Source organism: Sinohyriopsis cumingii, chromosome 10, assembly GCF_028554795.1.
Source record: "Sinohyriopsis cumingii isolate HCF-2022 chromosome 10, ASM2855479v2, whole genome shotgun sequence".
Lineage (NCBI taxonomy): Eukaryota > Metazoa > Mollusca > Bivalvia > Unionida > Unionidae > Sinohyriopsis > Sinohyriopsis cumingii.
In genome coordinates this window covers 38,060,637-38,078,151 of record NC_142970.1, presented here as the reverse complement: position 1 = coordinate 38,078,151, position 17,515 = coordinate 38,060,637, and the positions used below count along the sequence as shown (strand labels likewise).

The following is a 17,515-nucleotide window of genomic DNA, read 5'->3' as shown; positions in this document are numbered from 1 at the left end:
GTAATGCCATATAGAAATCACAATGATAATGTGATGCCATATAGAAATCACATGTACTTATATAGCCCTTATTATTATTAAATACCCTTTGTTATTATTATTATTATTATTATCATCATGGAGTATTGAAGATTTTGACATTTTTGTCCAAATCAAACTCTAAGAAAGTTTTGATTACAATCTTCTTTTATATTCATCATCACCAATTTAATTGCAACACCATTACAATAAAAACGAGCATTGCTTATTTGCCAATCAATCAATCAAAGTTTTCTTTAAAGTATTTCAGAGTAGCCTTCAAAAAAGCAGCCCTTTTACAGAATAATTGAAATGGTAAGGAGTATCTGCTAATTATCATACTGACTTCATGCCGTTTACTTTAGTCTTAAACTATTCTGTAGATTGGACATGACTGACCAGAATATGAAAAGGGGAAGCATCGTATGGGAAAATGAGGCATGTCACGGGAACACCTAACAGGAAGAAACTGCATGACCTTTCAGAATTTCACATGTTCACACAATGAATTTATAAAAGATTAAAAAAAATTCTAAACAACTAAGTAAAATATCAAACTTATAAAATTCTTCCCTGTAGCCCTGCAGCCTCCTTTGAAGGTCACTGGCTTGTAATGCTAGTTACTTTTATAGCTCCAACAGACAACATAATAATTAGGACAAACACTATCTTGTTCTGAAAGGGTATAAAAATATACAAGGGGTATGAGGTAGATAACATAAATTTATGCAAAATATTACCATGAAGTTCTGTTGTATCGGGGCCCAGGCATACATTATTGGGAGAGACTTCAGTGGATTCATGATCCTCACCGACACTGTCTGGGTTGGAAAGTCCTTCATGCCACTCACCACTTCACACTAAAAGAATACAAAGATTATGTGTCAAAAGAAAATGACAGATGAACCAGTTTAGATTTCTCAGGATGTTTAGCCATATACCTAGCGTAAGAGAGATTTACAATGTTCATACAGTTCAGGAGAGCTGAAATTCAATAACTTTTCATTGGCTAGATTTTAGTTTTCAATGACTACTCATGGTATCAAGTGCTAATTTAAATACAGTAAAACCTGTCTTGAGAGACAACTACTATGAGAGACCACCTGTTTTGAGAGACCCGAATCTCCATGCACATATTTATTGATTATATAGTGTTATGTCCTGTTATGAGAGACCATTATTTTTTGGCAGAAGGGGTAGTCTTTCAAGACAGGTTCTACCATACAAGAAACAATACAAAAACAAATAAATGTAAAATGATATTTAAAAAGAAAGTCATTGGTACCCAGATTGTTAATAATTGCCCATTAACTTCTACACTTTCTTCTTCAGCTGCAACTCCAGTGCTTTCACTTCACTTTCTAAATGACGTCAATTCGAATATCTCAAATTCTCAATTGTCAAACTTCTCTAGCTTCAATAATCAGACGTAATTCATAGCTTTAAAATAAACTGACCACTATCGTTTGCTGAACTGATTCTTCTAAGATGAAACGCTTTGGGATTTAGCTCTTTTGGATTGTCTAGGAGGCCTGAATCTTGCATTTGTAAAACTTCCTCGATGCATGGTTTAAACTACAACGTGACAATTAAACTTAGTGATGTCCAGGAGTATTAACGAAATCATGTAAAAAGGGGCTATGTATGATATCCGATTACTTCATGTGGATAATCAGCCAAATGGAATTGCTAGCGTAATGTCAGAAAATCTAACCATGCTTCCAATCACCACACAACATGAAAAAAAAATGACTAAAAAGTAAACTTTTCAATCAACTTTAATTTTTAAGCAAAATCTAAAAAATTCAATGACATTCAACAACCTTTAATGACCATGTGAACCTTGGGTTTAGTATTCATCGCTATTATTTGTCATCCATGGAAATTGCACACAATACCTGTCTGATCAGTAATTCTCTTAGGTACCATTTGGCAGCCATGGAGGGATCACACATCTCTTAGGTACCATTTGGCAGCCACAGAGGGATCACACATCTCTCAGTTACCATTTGGCAGCCATGGAGGGATCACACATCTCTTAGATACCATTTGGCAGCCATGGAGGATCACACATATCTTAGGTACCATTTGGCAGCCATGGAGGGATCACACATCTCTTAGGTACCATTTGGCAGCCATGGAGGAATGTCATGTTTGCCTGCCTGCGATTATGTAAGTTAGGAACAAAGGAATGGGTTAGCGCCATGAGTATGTCGACCCTGCACTGTCGTGACGATTCGTGTTTGTACAGGAGTTCTCTTCGTTAGGTGTCAAAAAAATAATATGTAGACGTTAGAAACTTTGTTCTAGAACAAAAGACCCTCAATGCTGTTGTAAATCTCCCCGCGTTGACAGATGGCCTGAGGCTCGTCTGTTAAACTGGATCAACTGGGGTAGAATTGATATCCAATCAGAACTGAGAAAGGGTGGGGCCATCAATTCGAACCAGAATTTAACAGTCATTTGGGCTGGGAATGAATTAGTGATTGTAAGCCATCATACTGGTCAAGCAGAAATATCGTGATTTGGCGGGAAAAACATTGGTACATTCAAGGAGAGAAAGCTTCGTAAAGGTCAGTGAGTTATTTGCTCGATTGTTGCAGAATGTTACTGCATTGTAATTGTAATTATGTGCAGTATGTGTATTTACTTACTAGAATCGTCAGTACGTAGAATTACCTTTGTATTGTTTAATTTACATGCGTACTTGAGAAATGAGCTATGATTATGTAGATTGCTCGTTCGTCAGAATTAATATTGTAATTCGCTATCTGGTTACTTCGTGGTAAACTAGTGTATTTATTCATGTGATATTCTAGATTTTGCAATTGTTGAATTAAATTGTAACTTTGGAAATGGTTGCAGTGTGTAAATTTAAATGATATGGATATTTGAATATTTGTGTACACTTGTGGGAGTGTAATGTACAGAAATGCGTCGAGCAATTTAGTGATTTCTGTATGATAAGTAGGATACCGCTCTTATTGCAACATTGTTTCTATAAGAACGTGTGGTTTTTTCGATGTGCACGAATGCATGACCAAAGATATAGACATCCTTTATCTGATGATTGATTGAGTGTTGATTTAGTGTGAGCGAGATGGCTAACAAAACATGCTAACGTCCTTGTGCTTTTTGTAGGAAGCTTTTGGGGACAGAACTACCAGCTAGTCAAGTCCCGAGTCTCAGAGAGACAGGATAGAACAAGGCAGTAGGCAGAGAACAAGCCTAGTTGCTGGAGAAAGAAAGAGAGGAGGAGGAGAAAAGAGGACAAAAGGGGAAGAGGATAGGAAGAATCGGAGTACGGAGAATGCCGGAAGGAGGAAAGGAATTAGCGGAGTAACACAGATGAGTAGAAACCAAGTACAAGGGAAAGCCATCTCACACTAGAATCACGTGATGAAATAGGTTGTTACATGGTCGAGAGGAAGAAGATTGGTTGAGAAATTAATATCGTTGAATTTGTATTAAATTGTTATTCTTTGAATTTCACCTTTGTGTTCTTAATAATTTAATTGTCGGTATTGCTGACTGGGGGCTCGGAGCTTTACCTCTCTCTATCACTAATTTCACTTCCTACAAAAACTAGCTAGGGTGGGAATTCCATAGTAATTCAAATAAATATTGGGAGCATCCCACCCCAACACATAACAGTGGGTCACATAGAACTTCACAAGGGATCACATCTCTTAGGTACCATTTGGCAGCCATGGAGGGATCACACATCACTTAGTTACCATTTGGCAGCCATGGAGGGATCACACATCTCTTATGTACCATTTGGCAGCCATGGAGGGATCACACATCTCTTAGGTACCATTTGGCAGCCATGGAGGGATCACACATCTCTTAGGTACCATTTGGCAGCCATGGAGGGATCACACATCTCTTAGGTACCATTTGGCAGCCATGGAGGGATCACACATTATTCAGCTAAATGTCAGACCTGTCATTCACCCAGCTGGCTAGTAATTCTCCCATATGACATTTGGTGGCTACTGAGGGATTGCACAATACTGATCAATACTATTAGAGTCTATTTTCATGCTTGCTTATTCTGTGCAAGCACAGTCAACCAAGACATGATGTCAAGTCTTTCAAAGGCAGGGTCATCATGTAACTTTTGGAACGGGCAAACATCCTGTTTAACATGGCTCATGTGGTTGAGTGCCTATTGGGAGCCAGGTCCCTCCCAACCAAGTTCATGCCCTGGTAAAGCTGTGAAATTTTTCCTCATCCCTTGTGACACCCAATCCAATCCTATGATATATAAATTCACATGTACTTGCAGTTTCTTAAATTCAAGGTCCTTAGAAAGTTTTCTTTGGAACAGTAGCACAAATTTGTCCATGGTAATGTTCAGGATTGGTTGTTTATAAATTAAAACATGGGGAAAAAAAGATAGCTAGATAATAACCATATTACAGTCAAACAAAACGGCTATGACTTGTACGTTCAGTCCACAATCAACATGAAAAAAGGCTAAGGCCTGCATGCTGAGTCCATGATCAAAGTAAAAAATTAGATCTCACGTCCAAAGAGACAAGCTGAGCAAGCATGTTGTATAATGAACTGTCCTGAATTCATATTAATTCATGCGAAGTATAAACATAATCCATCAATGAGTTTAATGCAAATAAAAAGTATTCACAATAAACTACTGATGCCATCAGATATAGAAAATGACTGCTATATTTCACCTTCCCACCACCATGGGCTGAACATGAATACCCTATCACAATCTCCAATGTGACATAAGCACAAAGCGTATCAACGAATGAATAAATTAAAGTTATACTATGCCCCTATCACTACCAATACTCAAGTTTAAACCTGCAGGTGAAAATAAATGAAGAAACATTCCAGATTATATTACCAGGACAGATCTGCCAACCCTAACAAGTCCTTCTCAGAAAGGCAGCCATTTTCCGTAAGTTGGACCAGTTCTCAGAAAAGGGCAACAAAATATCATGTACTGCTATTGTCAAGCTGGAAAACAGGCATTTAAAAATCCAGAAGTGTGATTCAAGTCAATTACCACAACGGTGAACATCACATTAAACTAAAAAGTTTGTAAAGTTTATTTGAACCTTAATTAACTCCTGTACAGTTTCACAAAATGCAGTTCCAAAACCTATGAAGCTCAATGGCTTCTTAATATCTCAACTTGACTTAATACATTTTTAGAAATAAAAAAATTTCACGCAAGCCATCGTGAGGACAATTGTCATGTGACATATTCAAATTAACCCATGCAATCCAATAAATGTAAATGTTGTCCTTTCTTCTTTTCTTAACCAAAAATCTGAATTTTTCCTTTTATTCAACTATTACAACTTTTCAAGACAAATACTTATTGTCCTTCTGTCCAGACATATTGCCCGCTGGACATCATTTATAAAACACAAAACAAAACAATAAGAAATGTTTTGCATCACAAAAGATGTGCATTTTAAGGCATCTGAGGTGCCCTTGTTCCCTAATACCACTGAAGCTAAAAATTAACCCAGATCCATATCAAACAAGGACAATTTTAAAACAAACAATCTTATTTCTGTAATTTGTGCTTTTATTCGTAACTCCGTATTTTAAGCATAATTTCCATAAGATTTACAGCAAAATCACAAGCGTTGCTAGGTCTGCAAGGTCAAATTTTAATGACATTTCGAATGTGGATTACAACTAATGAATACCTGAGCTTCCCAAATAAATAATTTAACTTTTGTTTGACTGGGAAATATTTTCATTAAATTTTTTTTTATCCCAGTACAATACTTCCTGATGGATGGTATTGCATAAGAGAAGACAATGCATACATACACTTTTTGGGCAACTTGTTTACCTTCTTTGTGACTGGTGTGTGGCTCAGAGTCTCATGAGTATGAAAGGTCTGTCTTGGGGGTCTTGGCATCGAATCAACATGCTCCTCAATTTGTTCTATGATCTGCTGCCTGTTCCAGGAATACACAGTCTACAAAATTGAAAGAATCATACTGGGCTAGAAATATAATATTACATCTGGCAGCTTTGTTTTCAGGAACACAGTCTACAAAATTGAAAGAATCATACTGGGCTGGAAATATAATAACACATCTGGCAGCTTTCAGGAATACACAAGTCTACAAAACTGAGAATTATATAGGGCTAGAAACAAAATACTGCATATGGCAGTTTTTATTACAGGGAAATATTCCACCAGGTTTCTTGGATTTATCCTTAACGTGTATGACAGACAAATGGACAAAAGTGGACAATCCCAGTATCTCAAATTAGAGCTGGGTACCACTAACCATTTAGTTTTGTGAGATGTACCACAATAACTGTCGTTGATACACTGTGTACAACAGTTGTATTGCACATACAGCAGGGATCGTCCTGGGCTTCGCCAATGTCGCAAATTGCGATTTTTTTTCTTATTGGCGACAAAAATATCCCTTCTGGCGATTTTTTTGGCGACATACTTTTTGGTTATTTAATTTGTACATACAATCATGGATTTGGACTGGATAAATTAAAAGCGAGAACGAAAGGAAGCCACAAATTGTACTAAGCAATGCATTGGAATCAATCTGTTACACAAACGATCCTTTGTTCGTATTGACAACCCCATCTTTACAGTGCATTGTTACATCATAATCTGCTTATGCTGACATCTGGGCTGACTACTGTATGCTGTGATAAAGTCAATCATGCTACCGCACTATACCTACAACTGACCGACTTCTGAAGACGCGAATAGAACAGATACAATTAAATTGTATGGCTAATCCTTCTGTGTTTTTTTTTTATATATACATATACCAATACAATAGTTTTCCTAAACCTTCATAGAAAATTTCTAACCTTTGAAGTACCGACTGTGTATAAATACAAAGCAAATGGAAAAAATCTCAATCACAATTATATCTGTCGCCAGTACAGTTTTTTACTCATTAATCTTTTCCTTTTGCCATCAATCCGTGTTACGGCTGCAGAGACTTAAATTCCGCAACAAGAAATAGCAAAAAAAAAAACAACAAAAGTTTTGCATAATTAATAATAATTATTTATTCCTCAAAATACAGGAGTGAAAGAATCCCTAAATTGGGTGTGAATTTATGCTTATATATACAGTCCAATATTGCCAGGTGTTGACTCGTGTAAGTTTCATTCGTGGGAATGGAGATCATATTTTCCTTGTCGAGAAAATTTATACCGCATTCAGTGATCATTCTTGGGATTTAGGAAGCAATTCACTACAAGCTTTGGGATGCTAGCCATGGGGGGGGGGGGGGGGGCTGCTGAGAGACTACTGGTGTCACCTGTCAGCACTGCAGACTGTAAACGTGACTCAGTAAGATGAACTTCATAACAACTGACATCAGAAATAAGCTCTGCATCTCATCTCTTGAGAATTTAATGAGAATCAGCATGTACAGATGTGAAAAATTAGACTTTGAAACTGCATTCAACAAGTGGGCAACTCTAAAATCACGACAGATCTTCATGTAACAGTTTGTAACATTTTGTTAATGCTTGTTGTAATTAAAGTACTAACTAACACATCTTTTGTAATTTTCATTGCCTGTTACATTAATAGACTAAATTAACACTTGGAAAAATGTACACTACTTGTTTTGGCGACACTTTTTGAAAATTGGCGACAAAATATTGAGGTTGGCGATTTTTTTGGCAACAGCTTTTTAAAAGCCAGGACCATCCCTGATACAGATAAAGAACAGTATTGCAAACATGTCTTGTATCATTGAATAAATGTTGTAGAATATATAGCATTCCCATGACAATGCAAAATTGCAACTTTTTCTTTTAATTTGTGCCTTTCTTGATGTCTGTTAAGGCCAGATCAAGACAAATTGTTTATTATTCAGCATATCACTGCCTCGGATGCGTGAGGTTGCTGGTTCAAATCCCGGCCATGTCATGTACTCACAGCTGCCTATTAAGAGGTTAGTGTTAGGACTGGTTGGGTTGGTGTCAGGATAATGTGACTGGGTGGGACACATACATGCCAACCCCTGGCGAGGAAAAAGTGTAATCCAAGTGGACAAAAAGAGTAATCCAAGCAGAACAAGAGTAATCCACATATAACATGATAAATATTCAATGAGCATATGTACAAAATGATTTATTTATCCCTCTGGACGTTTAACATCAATTACTGCTTAAAGTTTTTGTATATAACGCTTTGAGCTTTAAAAAGCAACAGACTCTCATATTGCATTTCAAAACACTTTGTACCAGCTGAAACTATGAACGTTTTGCGCACCAGCAGAGCACTAAGTGTTGGGTTAGACAGCCTGGATCTGAATTCAGTTTTATTTTTGTTAACAGGACTGAACAATCTCTCTCAGCATTAGAATGGTAAAGAACCAATATTCCTTTCATAACCTGACAAAGAGGAGTGAATTTATATCTTACAGTAATTGGGTCATTTAGCTGGGAAATAAGATGAAAAAAATAAACTCTGTCCACATGAAGTACACTGTCAGGTAGAGTGCCAACTTGATACTTCACTTGTTCTCCTTCTAATTTATCACCAGCCTTTCCTGCAACACGGTGCATCATATGACAGAGACAACCTGATATATACAATGATGGAGATATTTTTCAAAATATAGAATGCAACTCCTTTAAGAACTCCAGTCATCACTGATGCAGTATCAGCTGAAAACCCCATACAGTTCTGCCAACTTATGTTTATTCAAAGCATTATCAAGCAAATAAAAAAAATGTTTTCTCCAGTGGAATCTACTGTTAATTCTGGTAATGAAAGAAGACCACTCTGACTTTGCCCTTTTCATTGTCAAAGTCTCTTACACGGACTAGGTATAACTTTTTGACATAATCACTACTCCTGTCTGTTGCGATACTAAATGGACCAATTTTCATGGCTTCTGCAATTTTAAGTGAAGTATCCTTTGCTAAAACCTAACAATATTAGATGATTTTATTCTTGTACATGCATATTTTCTGCAATTTTGGAATTGGGAAACATCCATTTGAACAAAGGACCAATGTAGTCTTCTACCGCTAGGGGCAGTCTGTGTTCTAATAAGAACTCGATAGATAACGCCTCTGCATTTATAAAATTTGTGTCCACAATTATGTTTGCAGTATAAAAAAAAGTTCCCTTAGTAGTGGAGTTCGTAAAACAAGCTAATTCAAGGTTTCTTTGTTTTACCATCATGACCAATATTAAAAAAATCCTTTCCACATAGCCTGCAAAGGGCATGAAGCTGCCCTAGAATGGAATGCTGCATTGTGTAATTCATGTATTCATCCCTGAATGGTTTTTTGTCTTTTCCTAATCCATCTGTGAAATTATTTTTAAAATAATTTTGCTCTGGCACACGCATCAACTAGAATAAATCTGACTTGACTTTTAGCATCAAATACTAACAGACTGGTTCTGTACCAGATATAAATTAGAACAAAGAATCTACGAGTAAGAATCAAAAGTTAAAAAACCATTCTGTTCTCTCCTAAGCCACACAGCTGCTATAAATAGACACTGTTGTTGTTGTTATAGTGTTTAACGCCATTTTTCAGCACATGATAGGCTGTACATGGCGGCCAGTATTAATGGTGGAGGAAGAACCCGGGAAAACCCCGGAAAGAACCACCGACCTACAAGAAGCTACCGGCAAGCTTTCTCACATATCCACATCGGCTGAGCCCAAGACTTGAACCCACATAGACAGAGGTGGGATGGCAGTGATCCGAGATGGAGAGCGCTTTAGACCACTCGGGGCCCCAAAACCGAGCTCAAAAAAAGAAACCAGCATGTTTCTTGGAAATAGGGTAACTGCCATAAATAGAACATAATACTCCTAGGAAAGTGCATGCAAGTCTTCAGACAAGTGTACTCTTACATCGTAGTTACAAAAAAGCCGTCTTTTTTAGAATACAGTCTGTGGGATTACTGGGATGTTAATAAAAATGAGAAAACAAATTATTAATTTTTTTGGGGAGGAGGATATGCCAAAAACAATTAATCAGTTTTCAGTAAGATGTAACAAAATAACATAAACTGTATTATAAAGCTGGAAAATGTAATTAAACGTTCGGTAATCAGAAAGTGCAGCAATAATAAACATGTTCAACTGAAAAGTTTGTAAAGTACGCGTAGACTTTATTTACCACTAGTACAGTTGCACAAATTTTAGTTCCAAACCCTACGGAACTCAATGGCTTGTTGCTATCTCTCAACTTGATGTAATTCTTAGAAATTCTTTTTGCCATTTCACGTGACAATGGCAATAATATTTCCCACCCTGAGTCATACTCAAATTGGCACGTGATGTCCAATAAACATAAATGTGTCCCTTCCAGCTTATATTCACAAGAATCTTAAAATTCCTTTTTATTTCTCTCTGTTGATTATTAACACTTTTCAAGAGGCTTATTTCCCCTTTTGTCTCGCTTGCTGGATGCCATTAAAAAAAATTCTATGATCAACTGTTTGACGCTTTGCATGAACAAATATGTGCAGTTTAAAGTGTCAGATGTGCTGCTGTAAAGTCAGTCTGGTTCCCTGACCAATTTCACTACTTCTAATATGAAACCCAGATCCAAATCAAACACGGATGAACAAATTTTCCAGATTTTTTACCAATGATCATTTTTATGTAGTTTTGGTTTGCATGCTATAAGTTTGTATTTTAAGGGTAAATTCCATAAGACTTATGGCAAAATCATAAGAGTTGGCAGGTCTGTAACAGGGATGAAAGAGGCAGGATGGAAGAAAAGAGAAGGAAGTCAGAAAAATGAATAAAAAAACAAAAGATCAATAAGGGAAGAAAATGGAAAGGGGGAAAGCAAGCTGCAGAAGGATGAATGACATATGACTGTCAGTTCTGAATTTCAGTTCAATGGAAAAATATACAAGATTTTTGCGGGAAAAGCTGTATGTAACCAAGAGATTCTACATTACTGACTAGAGTGTCACAAAGTCTTGCAATCTTATAAATAAGATCCCTTGATACTTTCGGCAGATAAATTCAATTAAAAACTGATACTTGGTTACTCAAAACCAAATTTTATTAAATTTTAAAAATAATTAAAAACCTTTCAGAAAGCAACATTAAAACAGCATGTGTGTGTGTGTGAACTGGATTTTTAACGTAGCTTTAAAAAAAATTCAGTCATATCGCTACGATGTCTGCAGTGTGACAGTTTATAGTGAAGACTAGCACTGGGGCATCATGCCGCAGACATGTAGCATGATGTCCCACCCAGTCACATCATTCTGACACCAGGCAGACCAGTCTTAACATTAACCTCTTAATGCTGAGCGCCAAGCGAGGCAGCGGTTAGCACCATTTTTGAAAGTCTTTGGTATGACTCGACCGGGGATCGAACCCACAACCTCCTGCATCTGAGGCGGACGCTCTAACCACTAGGCCACAGGAGTGGTCAAAACTGCTGTGTAAAAGCTAGGGAAAATCAGACTGGGGATCAAACCTTAACATCTTCTGTATGCTTTATTCTGCGTAGCGTACGCAATCGCATGTATTCTGATCGGACTCGTTTTTTCCAGTCCACTTCCTGTTTTGAATCAATGCTGTCTACAGTGCTGGTGTCTTCTGGTGCATTTTCCTGGGGATCTACCCTCTCCTCTTTCACAGCAACAGAAGTCATTGTGCCCAGTTTGTTAATTCTGTAAACTAAACAAATGGAGATTATATGAGCCATTGATAACCAAAAACGAGACAGTACTCACCACAAATATCTGCATTTAATTTTCTTTTATACTTCTACTTTGACTCCATCCATCGCATATATTTAGGATCTATTATCTTCACAGTTATATGTTGATTCTCCTAATTAAACTGTAATCACCAACTCTCAATCAAAAATCATTTTACAAGCAATAACCCATATCACCCATGCAAATCTGACTTCAGCCATTCACACCATTGAATCACCCATGCATATCTGACTTCAACCATTCAAACCAGCCAACCATTGAATCACCCATGCAAATCTGACTTAAACCATTCACCCCAGCCAACCATTGAATCACCCATGCAAATCTAACTTGAACAATTCACACCAGCCAACCATTTAATCACTCATGCAAATCTGACTTCAAGCATTCACACCAGCCAACCTTTAAACCACCCATGCAAATCTGACTTCAGCCATACCACTCATACCAACCATTTGAACACCCATGCAATGTTTTCAATCACTCATACCAGCCAACCTTTTTTCAGCCATATAAATCCAGCTACAACCATTTACACCAGCTAACCTTTTAACCACCCATGCAAATCTGACTTCAACCACTCACCTTTGTGTGTGTGTGTGTTGTGTGTGATTTAGATTTTTAATGTAACTTTAACAGTTTCAGTCATATTGCTATGATGCCTGCAGTGTAGCAGTTTAAGTGATTTCTAGCACCGAGGCATCATATCAATTTGTGAAAGAGTGCCTATATATGGGTTGCCAAGTATGAGATATTCCTGAAACTTTGACTACTCATTCCGATGTCAGTTGACATTGGAACATGCTACACAAGGTCATTATTTGGGTAGGAAGACGTAGCACTAAAACATAAATAACACGTCATGTGTCTTACACTGTGGGACTATCTAGCTACCATGTTGTAGCCTCAACTTGATTTGTTGTGGTTGAGGCTACAAACTGATCCCATATCATTTAATGGAGTAAAAGAAATCATCACTAAAGTCAGAAAAACAAGCAGTGTAGAAATCTACTACATAAGTATAATCATGTTGTAAAAGAAGTTTGGCTTATTTTGAATTTACTAAGCCATAACACGATAAAATAAATTGGCATGGTTACACTAACCTCACCATATCTGCCATAACAGATAATGCGAGACTCTCGACGTGACTCCTTTTCTACGTAAGGCTTGCCAGACCATATTTGGATATTCTACGCTATGTTATTATCAATCAAGTGGTAAATAATAGCTTCTTGGTGGTATCTCAAAGTTGCAGATAAACCGTATTTACTTTTAAACGAAATTGAACTATATACTTAGTTTCTTACAAAAAAATCAAACATAAATAATAACACTATTTTCGTTGCATTTTCCCTATTTTTATTATAATGTACAGGAGGCAGTGTGTGTCTTTTTATTCAAATACACTAAAATATATTGAAATACACTCAAGTACATCATTTTTAATATTAAAAGTCTGGGAATTTTACTGATAGCCACTGAGCAAAAATGAACATTACATCAACAACCTTACTATCATATAAATCGTGGACCGAAAGAAAAGACCGAACATATAATGGACCTAGTATGTAATGTAGCATTCTAGTAGTCTAGTAGACTCAACAATGGTAACATCTCTGTTGATTAAACCGTCCACGCAAGTTTATATTTTATTACTGATAACGGATCCAATATCATAAATCGCAGCTAGAAATCAAAGAGTAGCTTTTCTGAAGATTGCCATAGTTGGAACATGACTCTGGGTTCCTCACCGAAATCCTATTATTTATTATGTGCAAACGGTGATCTCAAGAAAACATAGTTTTACAAGGGTCAGTCCTATAATCATTCCAGAGTTAACCCTTTAGCTACGGCTACCGCATCTAAGTGTCACCTGTAAATAGCTCCTGAACCCCACTGACGCATATATGCAGTGCCGATAAGCCTAGTTTACTACCCCAGTGTCGCTTATGTGCATATAGTTCAGCAGTACTCAAGACCCCAGTGTCGCATCTATGCGGACATAACTGCTATGTTAACTATACGTTGATTGGTTGAAAATACAGAAGTTTACATATTTTTGATTATCATAACCAATGAGAGGACTGTTTACTCAACATTTTGATACAATTGTGAAAGCTGAGAGGTTAAATTGAGACACACTGTCGGGGTTTTTCTGCACTTTACGAAACACGTGTGGTTGAGATAAACAAAGATGGATTCCGATTCAGATATGAGCAAAGGTTTCAGTGCAAGCAATATCGAAGAGTTTAATGGATCATTCTTAGAAAATGGATCGGATAATGATATTAATCCAGTTTCAACACCAGATGCAAGAGATTTTTAATCGGATGACGAGGCGGACATAGTCCTACTTGCACAATGGAGTGATGACCTCACCGTGTTCGAGATCAAAGATTTTGATTCAAATGATGGTTCAATAATCAAGCTTGGACTAAGCAGTGAGAATTATTTTTTTTCACAAGTTTTTTCCTGAATGTCTGGTGGAAAAGCTTGTGAAAGAACAAATGATTATGTAAAGCAAATGGTATGAAATCAGCATCACGGAGATGTGGGCATATTTTGGAATATACATCGTCATTTATGTGTGGATAATGACGGTTATGAGAAGTACCACTCTCGACTTTGTAACATAAAGTGGAAATGTATGAATAACAGACACTATACAAGGTAAGCTGTTTTTTATTTCACTGAAATCCAGCAAAAACTAATGAAATAATGAATATAAATGTAACCATGTTTTAATTGTCAGTTTCTGTAGTCAGCCATGATGATGCTATAGTATTCAGCCTAGGAACCAGCCTCAGTAGTCTCAGTAACTGATATGATAGCACTCAGCAGTAGTTAATCTGCACCACAGCCCTAGTAGCTAAAGGGTTAAAGAAGAACATGGGCAGATGGAGCAGGAGTATATAGCAATGGACCCTCAATCAGAATCAGACAAAGTTGTTGTGGTCCATAGGCACTATACTTCACTAAAAGCAGATAAGTTGTTTAAGAAAAGAGTTACTTGGTTAGGGGAAGTGGGATTAACCAGTCAGTTTGTTGTAGTAGAATACAATGGCACATTTCCTGGTCTAGCCCCCACCCCTGAAATTCAAAAGATGTAGTATCAGAATATTTATGTACACCAGACTTTGTAATGACAGAAATAAAGGACATGTTACAGACAGACAAACCACAAATGATCTATGCAAAGCTTAGGAAGAAATATGACGAGGTGACGTAACTGACTGGAATGCAGCATGACAAAAAGAAGTATGATAAGTCGAAGGGACATACCACCGGACATAGAAAAACTGTCGCGGATAATATTCAGCAACTTGAGAACATGATTACATGAAGCCATCCTTTCATAAAAGCTCTAATACGGACTAATGGACAATGAACAGCTAACTGACATAAAGAATATGTACTGCATTGGACAGCCTGTTTTAGGAGTGGATAAAACATTTAATCTCGGTGACATGCATGTGACTGTGACTTCTTATAAATAACTTTCTGTAATTAACGGGGCCCACGAATGGCTGAGTGGTCGAAAGTGTTCTTCGTTATGGATCACTGCCATCTCACCTCTGTCTGCAATGGGTTCGAGGCTTGGATTCAGCCAATGTTGGTATGTGAGAAAGCTTGCCAGTAGCTTCTCGTGGGTCAGTGGTTCTTTCCTGGGTTCTTCCTCCACCATTAATACTGGCCGCCATGTATAGCCTATCGTGTGCTGAAAAATGGCTTTAAACCACACAACAACAACAACAACAAAAGTAGCATATAGGACAACCACCAGTTTTTATAGGACTGGTCTTCGTGCACGACAACAGCAACTTTGAGAGTTGTATGCAGAGGCCAAAGTCTTATCAGTTTAATTGATATAACTTGGGATGTGTTGATTCTTGTTGTTGCTACATTTAATCTTATTTTCTCTCCATGTGGGCAAGTCCGACTTGCCTTATATTTATATCAATGTTTAAACATTTGTGTGTTACATGAAACAAATACATTTTGAAATATGTCCCTAAATTGTCTTTGTGTACTAAACCCATTTCTGCCACTATCCAGTATCACATACTCTTCTTCCAATAGCAGATTAGGTTTAAAATACAATCAACAAAAGAGGGAAATGATTTGACACGCCATTATCGCATGTTTCTTTGCACTTAGACCATTATCGTGCATAATTCATGATAGTTACACTTAAACTGTATAGCTGTTTCACCTGCTGCATTGCATTAATCTCGCATTCCTCAGAACTTAAGAAAAATGTAATTATTAATAACCACAATATGATAATCAAACTAATAAATCGATATTAATATGTGTTTATTATTATTAAAACACTCTGTTATTATTAAATTTTGTTACTTTACGAACTGTCACCAAAATTAGCAGTTTCCAGCTTCTGTTTAGTTTGGTGTTTTGTATCACTTGCAGAAAAAAAGTACATATTAATTTATTATATAACTAATATTAAATGTCACAGATATGAATTATACATACACAGCCAATATACACTATGGCATATATGATATAACTGAAGTGCGTTTCGGAGTTTCTATTGCATTCCGGTGTTTCTATGCACCCCTCAATTTATTGGATTATATGCAACGAATATGTTCAAATTGTTGATATTAGGCTAAAAGATCACCGGGTGTGAATCATTCACACCCGGCTTGTTCCATTGACACGTATATGCTCACGAGATAGGAGTAAGGGTACTAATTTTAGTACTATAGGACTACAATGCATGCAGACCGTGTAAACTTGGATGTTGTTTGAAATGTGAACTATAGGACTAGTGTTAGCAACCCGCTGGTGACAATTAGGTTACAAATTATAAAATAATGACTGAAATTACTAAGTTTTGTGCATTATTTATATCTTTGGTTCTGTTCGTCTTTTAAAACGATAGAGAGGCACGAACAAATGAGAGGGTAAGCAAGTACCAAGTACTTTTGAGTCATTTTATCGCCACTATTTCTAAGATCAAGCAGAACCATCAGGAACATTTTAAGACTACATTTATCCAAATTGCTTCCATGCTGAAAAAAAAGTCAGACAGTTACATTATACACATACTAAATACAATCATTATTTTGTACAAACCATTCACACCCACACTTCTTACATACAAACTAGCTAAGACTCGCATATTTTTCCACACGGTAAGAACATTTATCGAATTACGCACAAAGTCCCACATTACTAACTTGAAACAGCTGCCCTGGACACGAGAAAATATTACAACTTTCGTAATAATTTTAATATTACTGTAACCACTTTTCACAACAAAGACCGCGGGAAACGATAACCGAGTAGCTTCGGTTTTGCTCGGAAGTTCGCGCAAAGAAGCTAAGGATCAGCCTACACGGCGATGCGGAAGGTTTGCCATGGCACAAATACAGTACGGATATCTCAACCCCCCCAAAATAAATCTTCACTGAAAAGCATTTCAGACAAATTTCATTTATGTTGACTCTAAATAATAATCCACAGATACCAAGCCTTCCTGCTGCAATTTCAGTACTTTTTGACAGTACAGCTAATCACCCACACTCATTAACATTTCACATCACCAGAGTAAACTGTTTTGGGTTTAAAGCCATTTGGAAACAGATCACAATTAATAGTTCTGGTTCTGTACCCACGAATGTAGTCCAAGCATATTTTTAGATTATTTTATTCCTATCTGCTTTTGGTGGTGATACAAGATTGTTAGATTTAGGCATTCTTGGTATAGATTTAAAGGCAATTGTTTATTCTTTTAAATATGAGATTATGGTGTGGTTT

At 36.9% G+C, this 17,515-nt stretch overlaps 1 protein-coding gene across 2 annotated transcripts in view; it reads right to left on the bottom strand.

Annotated features, from left to right (window-relative positions):
• The window catches only part of LOC149789891 (histone-lysine N-methyltransferase EZH2-like), a 104,376-nt gene extending 87,328 nt beyond the window's left edge, over positions 1–17,048 (bottom strand). For both annotated transcript variants that reach the window (XM_089971963.1, XM_089971964.1), the window contains exons 1-4: positions 16,936–17,048; positions 11,482–11,684; positions 5,861–5,989; positions 759–878 (exon numbers count right to left, since the gene is read on the bottom strand). In XM_089971963.1, the coding sequence (XP_089828089.1) occupies positions 759–878; positions 5,861–5,989; positions 11,482–11,658 (426 nt within the window). In that variant the 5' untranslated portion in view covers positions 11,659–11,684; positions 16,936–17,048. The remainder of the gene's footprint in view (positions 1–758; positions 879–5,860; positions 5,990–11,481; positions 11,685–16,935) is intronic.
• Between the last annotated feature and the right edge of the window lie 467 nt (positions 17,049–17,515).